This window comes from Centroberyx gerrardi, chromosome 17 (genome assembly GCF_048128805.1).
Source record: "Centroberyx gerrardi isolate f3 chromosome 17, fCenGer3.hap1.cur.20231027, whole genome shotgun sequence".
NCBI lineage: Eukaryota > Metazoa > Chordata > Actinopteri > Beryciformes > Berycidae > Centroberyx > Centroberyx gerrardi.
The window spans coordinates 10936543-10950488 of NC_136013.1; the positions used below are offsets into that span (position 1 = coordinate 10936543).

General features: G+C 42.5%; 3 protein-coding genes across 3 annotated transcripts; all 3 read right to left on the minus strand.

Moving 5' to 3' along the window:
* Nucleotides 1-372: 372 nt before the first annotated feature.
* On the minus strand, nucleotides 373-2950 carry LOC139913287 (B2 bradykinin receptor-like). The gene is made up of 2 exons (XM_071901253.2): nucleotides 2837-2950; nucleotides 373-1996 (listed from the first exon to the last, which is right to left on the minus strand). Exons 1-2 carry the CDS (start codon nucleotides 2854-2856, stop codon nucleotides 973-975), a joined length of 1044 nt encoding a protein of 347 aa, XP_071757354.2. The 5' UTR covers nucleotides 2857-2950; the 3' UTR covers nucleotides 373-972.
* A 1990-nt stretch (nucleotides 2951-4940) lies between these two features.
* LOC144542555 (uncharacterized) lies at nucleotides 4941-7808 on the minus strand. The gene is made up of 4 exons (XM_078289577.1): nucleotides 5710-7808; nucleotides 5512-5571; nucleotides 5331-5399; nucleotides 4941-5247 (listed from the first exon to the last, which is right to left on the minus strand). The coding sequence occupies exons 1-4, from the start codon at nucleotides 6428-6430 to the stop codon at nucleotides 5051-5053; spliced, it is 1047 nt and encodes a 348-aa protein (XP_078145703.1). The 5' UTR covers nucleotides 6431-7808; the 3' UTR covers nucleotides 4941-5050.
* Nucleotides 7809-8249: 441 nt separating this feature from the next.
* On the minus strand, nucleotides 8250-11537 carry LOC139913294 (B2 bradykinin receptor-like). Its single transcript, XM_071901265.2, has 2 exons — nucleotides 11456-11537; nucleotides 8250-10625 (listed from the first exon to the last, which is right to left on the minus strand). The coding sequence occupies exons 1-2, from the start codon at nucleotides 11473-11475 to the stop codon at nucleotides 9560-9562; spliced, it is 1086 nt and encodes a 361-aa protein (XP_071757366.1). The 5' UTR covers nucleotides 11476-11537; the 3' UTR covers nucleotides 8250-9559.
* Between the last annotated feature and the right edge of the window lie 2409 nt (nucleotides 11538-13946).

Below are 13946 nucleotides of genomic sequence, written 5' to 3' on the forward strand. Positions count from 1 at the left end.
ACAATGACAATACTTCAAAATGCAAATTGCAGACCCAACTCACTCCTTTGAATGCAAGAAGAGTGTTTATTCCAGATATGAAAAAACAGGGTGAAGAGGGCAGACAAAAAAATAGATGTAACAAGGAGTAACTTTCTGCTTTTGCCATAGATTTTACCCTTTGAGGTAGCTTTCTCTGCCTGAATGTCTTTCATTCTAGTTTTTGTGCTCTACTTAACATTTAAATGCATTAGAAATATTCAGCAAACAACAAAATGTGTGCTTTTTATTTGAAGGTCATGTTATTAGGAAAACAAAAAATACTTTATGGTACTATTTACATTTCTAGTTGTCAACAATCCAAGACGTAAATTATTATTATTTACAAGTAAATTGTATTAAAATAATTTATTTTGCAGAAAATAAGTATTAGCAAACCAGCCAGGCAGAGTTAACTTGCACTATATTCATGATAGTTATGCAGTGTTCTTGGTTATAAGGGGGGTGCTGCCATGTGGCCAGCTGTTAGTTTGTGGCATGCTGGGTAATTGTTATAAAAGTGTGATTAATGAATCTATGTGGGTAAAACGTTGTTGTTCTCAGGTTAATTGTTGTCACAGTTGGGTTATGCTATATGTAATTATTCATGCTGTGCTGATTGAGTTATGTTGTTGTACATCAGAGAGATGTGTTATCTATCTGTCACAACACCATGGCCAGGAGAAAGGACAATCATTCAAGTTTGGTATATCATTACAATTAATGTTAAGTTTTCTATTAATTATAGTTAGAATTTCATAGCAGTAGGGAGACATAACAGTCTTTCCTGTCTCACTGTAATGTGTTTGCTGTAGAGATTGCCGCCTTAAAATGATTCAGTGAAATCTAATTTGAGGAGGGGTGATTTGATCCCCCTACTACACATTACAGCTTCTCTAAATGAAATAATTTAAATCATTGCAATGTAGGACTATTAGTGTCCAGCACAGTCATCTAAATGCATTGTGTAAATGCCAAGGTCTGAAGTGTAAAAGACCGTTGTGAGCATATGGGCAACTGTTCAAACAGTTCCCTAACTTTTTTCCGGAAGTTCTTCCCGACAATCACGTAGAGGATGGGGTTGAGTACACTGTTGAAGAAGGCTAGGTAGGTGAAGATCCGTTTGCAGATGTCCAGGGCCGTGATGATGCCGGACACTTTTAGGAAACCAGCTCTCAGGAGCACATCCAGGATGGTGACCAGGTGGAAGGGCACCCAGCAGATCAGGAAGGCCAGGAGCACCGCCAGCACCAGAAGGGTGGCCTTCATCTCCGTGTGCTGGACATTGAACCTCTCCACTGCCTGCTTCCTAAAAGCCTGAATAATCTTGGCGGTGCAGTAGGAAATGATGGAAATGGGGATGATGAAGCTGAAAAAGGTCAACATCCCATCACAGACTAGCTTGATGGTCGTTGATGGGTAGTCAAGTTGACAAACATTAAATTTGCACCGAGGGAAGTACTTTACGGCCCTGAAGATGAATGTGGGAACACCCAGAAGCAGGCCAAAGCCCCACACCAGCAAACAGGCCAGTTTGGCATACTTTGGCCTACGCATTCTCCCATGGGACATCGTGTGCACCAACGCCACATAACGATCTATGCTAACCAGAACCAGGAAGTAGATGCTGCAGTACATGTTCATCGTGATACCCAAGTTGACCAGTCGGCACATGAATACACCAAAGGGCCAGTTGAAATTGTTGGTTACATTGGCAGCCCAGAAGGGCAAGCAGGACACCAGGACAAGGTCAGCAGCAGCCAGGTTGCCCAAGTAGATCTCAGCCACTGTGCAGGCCTTCTTGTGGAGGCAGAAAACCAACAGGACAAACACATTTCCCAGAATTCCAAGCACACTAATGGATAGGATGTACACAGGTTGCACGGTCTTGAACCAGTCCCAGGTGTGAGGACACTCACTGCCATTGGTGTTGTTTTGGTCTCCATGTATAGCTGTGGTGGTGAAGTCGACTGGGAAGCTGTGGAGAGATATGGGGAGGCAAATGGAACAAAACATAAAAACAAAGAAAATATATGAGGATTAATTTCCTTTCCTTTCCTTAACTTTTTCTGTTGGCACCGGCAAAGAGAAATTTACATGAACTTCCTTAGAACTTCAGATGAACTAGATGAACTGATGTGTGACTTCACTACAAGTCACACATCATTAACAATGAATGAAGTGCTCATTAACAATGAAGGTCACATGATTCTGTTCAGTTATATGTCCAAACTGCTGTTGCATTAGTTAAGTTTTGCTTTTTCTTGTGTGTTGTTATTTTAGCATATAAACTTGCACTTTACAATAACTGAATCATTTATTGCATTTATGGTTAAGTTCAGTATATCTTCACATATATTTTGGGGCCACAACAGTGTTCAGATATAAAGCACCATATTCAGTATAAACTTGTATTTTGTATGTGAACATAGTACAACTATCTAAAAAGTTGTAGCTAGTGTTCATTGGTTTTAAACAGTGAGGGCGTTGGAGAATTCTGTAGAAAGCTGCTGCAGAGTCACTCAGGACATGTTAACACACGTCTGCTGATACCAGTGTTCCAGTTTTTAATGTGCTTGATAAGGTTTCTGTTCTGTCTCATGCCCAGGTTTACTCCTTTTATGTTTTAGACAGCTTTATTCATGAAAGTCTACAAATTTTGCAAAACTTCTGTACATTGTCATTGACAGAAAATGTTTATAAAGCACAAAACTTTGAGTATTAAATGAAAAACATCAACAACTGACTATTAAAGTTTAAAGAGAGATAATAAAATATCAGCACCAAAATTTAAAACACAAATCTAGCTCGTACATACCTTGTTGGCTGAAGAGTCATTCCTGAGTCATTCCTGAGTGTCTAGAGTGTTCAGAGTTCCAGTGCCTTCCCCTACTCTCCTCTGTCCGTCTCTGCCTCGCTCCCTTAAAGGAGAAAGGCAACTCAAACTGAAATGATGTCACTCAAAAACCGAGCATACTTCAGTTGTTACTCTCTCTCTCGTTCTCTCTCTCTCTCGCTCCTCCTCTGGCTCTCTCTCTCCTTCTGCTCCTGCTTGACGGTTGATCTGGATACCAAGATTTCAATGATTGATGTTGTTTTTGGACTTCCAGACAACATTGAAGATAGGGAAGCACCACCATTGGTCTGCTTTGTGTATACTCTTGTTACATAAGCTGTGATTGCTCTTGCTGTGTCTTCGTGATCCTAAAAAGGTGTGCTTCGATCGAATCAGGTGATTTGATCCTTTCGAACAATGTATACCATGACCAGATTGATTGAAAATTTCACCCCCTTAATGAGTAAAGAATAGTAGTCACACGTCTTCCGGCCCGAGGGCGGTTCGTGGCCACCACACAGATGAGTTTTCATGTTGGGGTAATGTGTATGTGTGTTCAGACGTTTAGATATCGATTAACTTTCCAGCTGTTAGAGACATTGCTGTGATGGGTTGTTGAAAAGTCATGTGATCATTTTACTTTTTGAACTTTCTTTCCATTTAATTTTTTATTTAGATGAAGTCTCCTAAGATGGATATGTGTATAGATTACAATGAAAGCTATAAGTATATGCAGTGTTTCCCACAGAATTTGAATGTATTTGTGGTGGTAGGTGGGTTGGCAATCGGGGGTGGGGGGGTTGAGTGCCTTTTTATTCTTGTATTCTCTTATATTGTCAATATATAGGCTAATATCTATAAACGATCCCATTACCTGGATGGCTGAAAAATTATCTAATGTACTCCATTTTAAATAGTTCCATTTGTCAAACAAATAACTAACCTATCTAAAGTACTTTGTGTCAAAGATAACATAACTTAAAAATATAAACAGTGCTACACTGTTCTGTTTGTTGCTTGCTTTTGTCTACAAGGTGAAGAATAGAAATGAGACCCCTTTTACAGAGAAATCTGCTTTTCTGCCCCTCTGCCCTGCTACATCTCTCTCTGCTGTCAGTCTCACCTGTATCTTTACATCGTTACATTACAGCCTTTGACATTATTATCTGCTCTGTTTTACTGCTCAGCAGCTCCTCTGGTCCAGACTGTCCTGCTCCTCCTCAGGACCAGTCCTTTTCCTTCTTTGAAAATATTTTTCAATATTAATCTGGATTGAGGGAGCAAACATTCAAAGTCAGAGTTAAAAAGTTAATATTAACGTTATCAGTCCACTCAGTGGATACTGACTAGCAGCTAGGCTATACAGCGTGCTGATCTCGGAAACACAGCTGTATTCCGAGTAACGTTAACTGTTAACGGAACTGTGTCCTGAGCTGGACACTTTTTTGCTAAAATTCTATTAAGATTTTGCTTTAACTACTGTTATAAATGATCATGTAATGTTTCCAACTAGTTTAATGGTGTAAAAGTCAAGTATAACTTCTTACTTTTCTAACCATATATCGTTTTAATCATTTACTTTAGATTTGTCTTTACCAGAGTCGGAAAAAGGACGCTATTGCCGGTCATTTAGCTGTGCGCTAGGCTTGTCCTGATTCGGACACCCCTCTCTTCACGCTGTAAACACCACGCGCTGCTGATTTTGCAGGGCTTTTAGGTTGTTCCCGAGTCAACCAAGTCATGTCAAGTCATACATCAATCATGACAAAACATCCGGCACCGTACTTCCGTCCTTCACATTACGATAACATGCTTCAACAACTCCAAATAATGCAGTTAAGGCTCCTTAATTTCCATTTTTCTGCGTTACCACCACCTGCTGGATGTTTTGTTAAACTCTCTTCTAAGTTTGATCACTTACAAAATACCAGCTAATGCATTAAATTGAGCAATTATACACTCATACATATATACATATAACAATTGCCAGTAATACACACAAGAGTATTTATGGCAGGACTATAAACATAAGTGTTTATGACTAAAATGGTAATTGTCTGAATCAAAGACAAATGACTGTAGCAAATGATGGAAAATATTATTTATTAATTAACATAAAATATTATTTATTGATGAACATAAAATAGACAGGATAAAAAATGCAAATAAATAAATAAGACAAACAAAATCAAACATCTAAACACCAATAACACCAAAAGTCATGATCATCGTCGTCCAGCTCCAACTGCCACAAATGATGTGAAACCATTTGTGGCAGTTGTCACACTGGACCCACGACACCAATCCCTCCGAACTTTCCGGAGGGTCAGGTTTCCTGCACCGGCCACACCGCCAAACTGTCGGCTCCTGTCTTCTTTTCCCAGCGGTGTGACCTACTCACAAAACATTTTTTTTAAGAAAATTGTCTGATTATCATGTGTTGGCATGCAAAGACAGTCAACATGAAGTACACTACCGGCGGATGTCGTGGGGCCAGCAGACGAGGAGGAGCTGGACGACAAGGTAACACAAGCCTGGTTGGAGGCTGTAAAAATAAGAGACAAAGCTTAGACATGTCTTGTTTATTCTTCATCAAGGCTAATGTCACCAACATGTTAAAATGTTGTTTGTTTTTACAGATTATATAAAGGATTTACTTTGGGAGGGAGAGGAAGAAATTCGGGACCCCCGGAGGCCACATCCTGATGTTGAAGGCTCTAAAAGAGTGATAATATTTTATATTAAAACATGAAAATACATACTCCCAATAATGTCTATGCATCACAGTAGTTCTTAAATTTCTATATTTAAATTCAATTAAATGCACAGTCAAATGTAAAATAGATATGATTTACCGTCCGCTTGTCCACCAGAAGATGGGGGATGGTGCTGATGGTCCTGAGCAGACAGGCTCGTTGGGGATGGTGTGCCGCTGGGGGCAGGCAGCCGGGGACCATGGGAGGCACAAGAGGGGGCCAAGGGTGTTGAGGGACCGGCGATGGGAAGGCCGGAGCTGGTGGCTGGAGCAGCCCCAAGAGACATTCTGCGGCTGGGGCGGGAGCCGCCAGGCAGGGTAGAGGAAGTGGCTGCCGGGCTGGTGTCTTCGGCCCGCTGCTGCTCTCTGTCTCTTCTGGCCAGAGCTTGGGCCTCCCGCCTTGCAGCACGGTCCTCCGCCTCCTCGATGGCATCGGACGTCTCCTGAGCTGTTAGGATCCGGGCCTTGGTGGTGTTCCTCCTGACCTTGCCGGTGTTGCGGGCGAAGTTGATCTCGGCCAGGAGGTGGGCCAGGTCAGCTGTTATCTGGCCTGATGCTACCGGGGGATGGGTGAGGTAAGGATTGGTAGGTGGAGGGGGAGGTGGATTCTGGGTATTGGGGACAAGGGGTCGGCTCAGGGGATGGGGGGCAGGGGTAGGGTGACTCTGGGCCAGGGTTGCTGTGCCAGGTGGGCTCGGGGGTGGGGCAACTGGAGATAGGGGAGGTTGGATGGGGTGGGTAGCATCAGGCGTGGCCCAGGACGATGCTGATGGGGTTGGTGGAGGTGGTGAGGAGGTCCCATGCCGCGGCCCGGACGGCATGACCCGAGACCAGTCAATGGCCGTTGGGTCCAGAGGGTAGAGGCCACACCTCCTGAAACCAGCCACCACCACTCTCTGATCTTTAAGCCTCTGGTATGAGTCTCTAAGGACCCTTGAAAACTCTTTCTTGGAAACCAAGAAAGAGTGGCTCACAGCCGACAGATCTTCTGTAAGACCAGAGAAATCTGCCTTCAAGGATCCAAAGAAACTCACATCCAGAGGCTGCAGGATGTGAGACGTGTGTGGTGGCAGGCACAGGAGAATGACCCCCTCCCTCTGTGCCGCCCGGACCAGCTCTGGAACTTCAGGAAGTGCCCGACAAACCACTTCCTAAACAGCTCACCGTCCATGTACCCTGCCGGCGACTTCCCATAGAGGGCATCAGGGACCCCTTCCTTGTTATAGGGGCCCCCTGGATATCCCCCCTTGTAGATGACGAAAGGGGGGATATCCTCCCCAGCCGCATTGAAGCAGGCCAGGACGGTGATGTGGTCCCTGGTTCCCTGGGCCTGCCTATATGCATGTTTGGTCCCTCGGGGCACGATGACCTTCCTTCTCATGGAGTCCAGCTGAAACCCTGTCTCGTCGCAGTTGTAGATCTGACGGGGTTTCTCCCTCAACCCGTGCTCCTCCAGGGTGGCAGTGAGGAGCCTGAAATATTAGTTTATGGGCCCCCTCTTGGCACAGGATGCCCCCCCACGGTCAATGATGTCTGGGGTCCGGGCAGTGAGGCGATGGTGGTGCCGTTCTCTAAAATTAATCCACCACGTCTGGCCAACCGCAGTCTTCTGTGTGTTTGGGTGTCGGTGGTTATAGATGCAGCATTTAAATTTCTATATCCACCTTTACTTTTAACATCTTGATGCTCCTGTAAAAAGGAAAAAAACTCTCTCTCTCTCTCTCTCTCTCTCTCTCACACACACACACACACACACACACACCTTACTTTCTCTTCCTGTGGTCCTCACTGTTCTTGTTGTCTCCTTTCTCCTTCTTCCTTTTGCTCCTTGTCTCCTCTGTCTTCTTTTGCCTTTCTTTCTTTCTTTCTTTCTGTCTCCTCTGTCTTCTTTTGCCTTTCTTTCTGTCTCCTTTCTCTAACTTACTTTAAAGTCAAGAACATAAACCATACAAGAGCACAAAGTTGAATGTCAAATCTATTCAATTTTGGTTTTACATGTGGTCAACTCAACTCATAAAAATTAACATTACATTGAAGGTTTATCTATATAATCAACCTTTCCGATCACAAGAGCTGGCTGGCTTCAACACATGCACACAGACGCACACTCTCCCGCACACACACAAGTTATTTTCATTTTAAATCATGGTGCATAAATATACGTGATCTAGACAAACTTTACAACTAAAACAACTTTTTAAAATCTTATGTTAAAATATTAGCAATTAGGGGCTGAGCGAATCAATGCGCTACACGCAGTTCTACGATTAAATAGTGAAAAAAAAGAAAATTTGTGGCGGTCAGTGCTGATATTGTGGCGGCCCGCCACAAAGTTTTTTATGTGTGGGGAAACCCTGGAGGGGTAGAGCGAGGGGAGATTGTCCACTAGTTAATCGATCGCGGATAGTGTCGTTCTCTCGGACGGATAAAAAAATAAAAATAAAAAAATGCTAAAATGGGTCGCCAAATATACTTTGGCGGCCGTTAATATACCTGGGCGGCCCGCCCAAGTAAAGTCTATGTGTGGGAAACACTGATATGGGAAGATGATGTGATGCAGTGTGTGCCATGCATCTGTAAATAATAACCCATTTATCATAATTGCTGTTACAACAAAACTTTTTCTTTAACACAGTGAGTAACCCAGCTCTTCATAAGAGGCTCTATAGTCTCCAGTTAGTTGATGAACAAGGTTCAGTTCCAAAACACATAAAAGTGAATTGGTATACATTGAACAGCGTCTGTGTGGTTGCAGACATCCTCAGCTCTAGCAGCACTCTCCATGAGTCACTATGAGTGCCGACGCACAGTTACAGTGATTTGAGAGGGAGAGGGAGAGAGAGAGAGACACACACACACACACAGAATGACAATTAATGCTTCAAAATGCAAATTGCAGACCCAACTCACTCCTTTGAATGCAAGAAGAGTGTTTATTCCAGATATGAAAAAACAGGGTGAAGAGGGCAGACAAAAAAATAGATGTAACAAGGAGTAACTTTTCACTTTTTTGCCGTAGATTTTACCCTTTGAGGTAGCTTTCTCTGCCTGAATGTCTTTCATTCTAGTTTTTGTGTTCAACTTAACATTTAAATGCATTAGAAATATTCAGCAAAGTCACAGTTGGGTTATGCTAAGTTATAAGTAATTATTCATGCTATGCTGATTAAGTTATGTTGATGTACATTGGAGAGAACCATAGCTGTGTTATCTATCTGTCACAATGCCATGGCCAGGAGAAAGGACAATCATTCAAGCATGATAGATCACTAATGCCAAGTGTGCTATTGTTAATTGATGTAACAGTCTTTCCTGTTTTACTATACTGTGTATTGAGTATGCAGTGTTGATGTCAGGATTGCCTCCTTAAAATTATTCAGTGCAAACTGATTTTAGGAAGGGAGATTTGGTCCCTCTACTAGACATTACTAGTTCAGTCTGCCAACTCATGTAAACAGATTATTGAGAATGACTGCAAATATATATACAGAGTTTAGTTTGGCGTCTAGGCTCTGATCCTGTCACTCCCTGCAAGCGTGCACCTATCTACCCTAAGAGAGCAGGGAGTGACAGTAGGGAACTTCCCCCCCGGGGGAGACCTACAAACAGAGCCTACAGGTGGATGCTGGGGTGGAGGTGGGGATGATGAAATGATGTATGGTTAGCAGCAGCAATAACTGAGCAGTAGTAACCAGCAGTCTGAGCAGTGTAGCAGCAGCATGGCAATGCGAAAGTGTGTTAGCAGGTGCGGGAAGCTTAAATAGACCGCCTTATTGAGAGGGGGGGCGCTAGAAAGAGTTGTATGAGTAGTGTGTGTATCACGTGACTGCAGCGCGACTCGAGTTGTCTGCCTGAACTAGCTTCGCTCCATTAGGGGGAGCTACTAGTAATGTCTCTAAGTAGCTCCTCTAAATGAAATAAATAATTTAAATCATCGCAATGTAGGACTATTAGTGTCCAGCACAGTCATCTAAATGCTTTGTTAATGCCGAGGTCTTGAGTGTAGAGGACCGTTGTGAGCGTGTGAACTCAGGCATCTTTCTCCTCATGACCAACTGCTCAAACAGTTCCCTAACTTTTTTCCGGAAGTTCTTCCCGACAATCACGTAGAGGATGGGGTTGAGTACACTGTTGAAGAAGGCTAGGTAGGTGAAGATCTGTTTGCAGATGTCCAGGGCCGTGATGATGTTGGACCCTTTTAGGAAACCAGCTCTCAGGAGCACATCCAGGATGGCGACCAGGTGAAACGGCACCCAGCAGATCAGGAAGGCCAGGAGCACCGCCAGCACCAGAAGGGTGGCCTTCCTCTCCGAGTTCTTGGCATTGAACCTCTCCACTGCCTGCTTCCTAAGAGCCTGAATAATCTTGACGGTGCAGTAGGAAATGATGGAAATGGGGATGATGAAGCTGAAAAAGGTCAACATCCCATCACAGACCAGCTTGATGGTCGTTGATGGGTAGTTAAGTTGACAAACATTAAATTTGCACGGAGGGAAGTACTTTATGTCCCTGAAGATGAATGTGGGAACACCCAGAAGCAGGCCAAAGCCCCACACCAGCAGACAGGCCAATTTGGCATACTTTGGCCTACGCATTCTCCCATGGGACATCGTGTGCACCAACGCCACATAACGATCTATGCTAACCAGAACCAGGAAGTAGATGCTGCAGTATACGTTCATCTTGATACCCAAGTTGACCAGTCGGCACATGAATACACCAAAGGGCCAGTTGAAATTGTTGGCTACATTGGCAGCCCAGAAGGGCAAGCAGGACACCAGGACAAGGTCAGCAGCAGCCAGGTTGCCCAAGTAGATCTCAGCCACTGTGCAGGCCTTCTTGTGGAGGCAGAAAACCAACAGGACAAACACATTTCCCAGAATTCCAAGCACACTAATGGATAGGATGTACACAGGTTGCACGGTCTTGAACCAGTCCCAGGCGTGAGGACACTCACTGCCATTGGTGTTGTTTTGGTCTCCATGTATAGCTGTGGTGGTGAAGTCGACTGGGAAGCTGTGGAGAGATATGGGGAGGCAAATGGAACAAAACATAAAAACAAAGAAAATATATGAGGATTAATTTCCTTAACTTTTTCAGTTGGCCCTGACAAAGAAAAAATTAGATGAACTTCTTGAGAACTTCAGATGAACTAGATGAACTGATGTGTGACTTCACTACAAGTCACACATCATTAACAATGAATGAAGTGCTCATTAACAATGAAGGTCACATGATTCTGTTCAGTTATATGTCCAAACTGCTGTTGCATTAGTTAAGTTTTGCTTTTTCTTGTGTGTTGTTATTTTAGCATATAAACTTGCACTTTACAATAACTGAATCATTGACATTTATTGCATTTATGGTTAAGTTCAGTATATCTTCACATATATTTTGGGGCCACAACAGTGTTTAGTAGTATAGTACAACTACCTACTAAAAAGTTGTAGCTCATTGATTTTAAACAGTGAGGGCGTTGGAGAATTCTGTAGAAAGCTGCTGCAGAGTCACTCAGGACATGTTAACACACGTCTGCTGATACCAGTGTTCCAGTTTTTAATGTGCTCGATAAGGTTTCTGTTCTGTCTCATGCCCAGGTTTACTCCTTTTATGTTTTAGACAGCTTTCTTGGTGAAAGTCTACAAATTTTGCAAAACTTCTGTACATTGTTATTGACAGAAAATGTTTATAAAGCGCAATACTTTGAGTATTAAATGAAAAGCATCAACAACTGACTATTAAAGTTTAAAGAGAGATAATAAAATATCAGCACCAAAATTTCCCAGCAGAGAGGAATTGTGAAACACAGCGGAATAAAATACAAACCAAATCTAGCTCGTACCTACCTTGTTGGCTGAAGAGTCATTCCGCCTGAGTGTAAGTCCAGATGTGAAGCGTCCAGATGTGCGGCTGCAGTGTTCCAGTACCTTCCCCTACTCTCCTCTGTCTGTCTCTGCCTCGCTCTCTTAAAGGAGAAAGTGAAAAAAACTGAAGTGATGTCACTCAAAAACCGAGCATACTTCAGTTGTTTGTTTTCTCTCTCTCTCTCTCCTCTCTCTCTCTCTCTCTCTCTCTCTCTCGCTCCTCCTCTGGCTCTCTCTGTCTCTCTCTCTCTCTCTCTCTCTCTCTCTCTCTCTCTCCTCCTCTGGCTCTCTCTGTCTCTCTCTCTCTCTCGGCAGTAGTGTAAAACAACACGTACAGTCCAGCTGTAGTTGAAAAGTCATGTCGTCATTTTACCTTTCGAACTTTCCTTTTCTTTCCTTTGAATTTCTTGTTTAGCTTAAGTCGCTTGAGCTGGCTTAGATTATGGGAAGATGATGTTGATGCACTGTGTGCCATGCATCTGTAACATAATAGAACCACTGATCATAATTGCTGTCGTAACAAAAGTTTTTCCATAACACAATGAGTAACCCAGCTGGGATGCGGTCTGAAACACATTATTGTAATGCCATAATAGCATTGTTATGGCTTCAATTATTTCAGAGACAGCATATGGATGGACAATGGCAATTTGAGATACATTAGAGATCACACAGGATGTAAGTGGTCAAAATGGTACAGCATAATAAGATTAAGTGATTTTCCTTGAAATAATGTTGCGGTGATACTGGAGCATTTCAGTGCAATTCAGTTCAGTATTTAGCTAAACTACAATTTCTCAGTTGGTACTGGGAATTTAGACACTGGAAAACCCCCTCAAGATAAACTCTAACTTACCCATTAGAAGCATAACCATTAGAACACGAACACTTTTCCATATCTCAGAGAAAGGCGTCTATGGGGGGGGGGGGGGGGGGGGGGGGGGGGCTGAGTGCATTCAATTTCAGATTTCCAGGGGTCCCGGCTCCATCGTTTGTCTCCTATGACAGGTCATAGGAGTTTTGGCACACCGGTTCCATTTCACCATTTCCTTGAAATGAGAAATTTAGGAAACAGGCGTGATTGATGGTTTTATTCAATTAAAAAATGGATGGCTCTGTTCACTTTTGTGCGTTTTGATACGGGGTATGGGCCTGACTTCCCTTTGCAAAAGAAACTTTTGACTCTCTTCCAAGACATTTCCACAAAGTAAGGGAAGGATAAGTATGTAAAGGCTAGTAAGGGAAATAGGATAATGAATTCCAAAGAACAGTTATATAACATAACAACGGAAGTCCCCTAAAGGTCAAGCTTGATGTCAAAATATTTGCTGATTGATTACTACAGTATGCATTTCTCAATCCATAGATTTCAAATCATCTATCGATCCAGTGACAACCTGCTCTTGCTGACTTCAGTCTTTGAATTCAGATTGCAGTATGCTGGCTCTCTCTGGTCTGCTCATACTGTTCTGTTTTCCACACTATTTGGCCTCCACCCAGATCTGCATGCCCCTCAGTTTGCCTTGCTTGCCAATGAGCTCTGGTTTGTAAATCAATTTCTCTCTGAACTCAGTCCAATTATGGCTTGTTTTTATGCTTGTGCTTTTACTTGCACTTCTATGTTTGTTCGGCAATCGCACACTGTACTTTAACAAGTCTTTTCTTAACTTAGAATTAGTCAGAAGTAGTCTCAATCAATGAAACCTGTTTCGAATTGTGGGCACATCCATTAAGCCCACTGGAGCATACTGCCTTAGGGTCATAAATAAATGTTTTATCTGGAAAACAAACTGGACTCCGATTTCCCATTCTCATTTCAAGACTATTTCATCCACAATCTATTTTCCCCTACTTTCTAAATTTTGAATCAATGAAATACCTCAAATATACCAACTGTACCTCATGGAAGGTTGCCTTTATTGCACTTTCTATAATCGAATGTTGATTTTTCTTATTTTATCTCAAATTGTGTCCCAAAACTCTCAGACTAGCTCTTAAATGAAAGGTGACCATTCAAAATGTTTGTAATGTCTGCATTGACCCTGTAGGTTAGGTGACTACTGTTGTTACTGATGGATCATGCATTGAAAACTGCTATGAATGTTGTTGTGGCCATGCTATAATTTAAAATAAATTTCAAGTTACAGTTTGATAGTTAATAAATCTAACATCAGGGGGCACTTGAATATACAAATACTGCACATTTGATCATTGTTAAAGCCAGGAAATTAATTGCACACATAGGCACATGAAGGTATATTAATGTAATCTTCATGTTCCACCACACGCTGAAAATGCCTCTGAACAAACACAGGTTAATTTGTTGATATGTGTTTATAGAAACCTCTGTACCACTGGTTCCCATAAATAACCCCTCCATGAAGTTCTCCTGCATTGGTAACAATAACAGTAGCAAACTATTTTTAATTTGAGGCCGTGTGCTCATTCCTTTTTCCTCTTGCAGTGAATTATA

Coding starts and splice junctions, on each gene's coding strand:
- LOC139913294 (XM_071901265.2), bottom strand. CDS start 11,475: ATGACTCTTCAGCCAACAAG. Junction 10,626..11,455: donor ATGACTCTTCAGCCAACAAG/GTAGGTACGAGC, acceptor ATCTCTCCACAG/CTTCCCAGTCGACTTCACCA.
- LOC139913287 (XM_071901253.2), bottom strand. CDS start 2,856: ATGACTCTTCAGCCAACAAG. Junction 1,997..2,836: donor ATGACTCTTCAGCCAACAAG/GTATGTACGAGC, acceptor ATCTCTCCACAG/CTTCCCAGTCGACTTCACCA.
- LOC144542555 (XM_078289577.1), bottom strand. CDS start 6,430: ATGCCGTCCGGGCCGCGGCATGGGACCTCCTCACCACCTCCACCAACC. Junction 5,572..5,709: donor TTCTGGTGGACAAGCGGACG/GTAAATCATATC, acceptor TCACTCTTTTAG/AGCCTTCAACATCAGGATGT. Junction 5,248..5,330: donor TGGCCCCACGACATCCGCCG/GTAGTGTACTTC, acceptor TTTTGTGAGTAG/GTCACACCGCTGGGAAAAGA.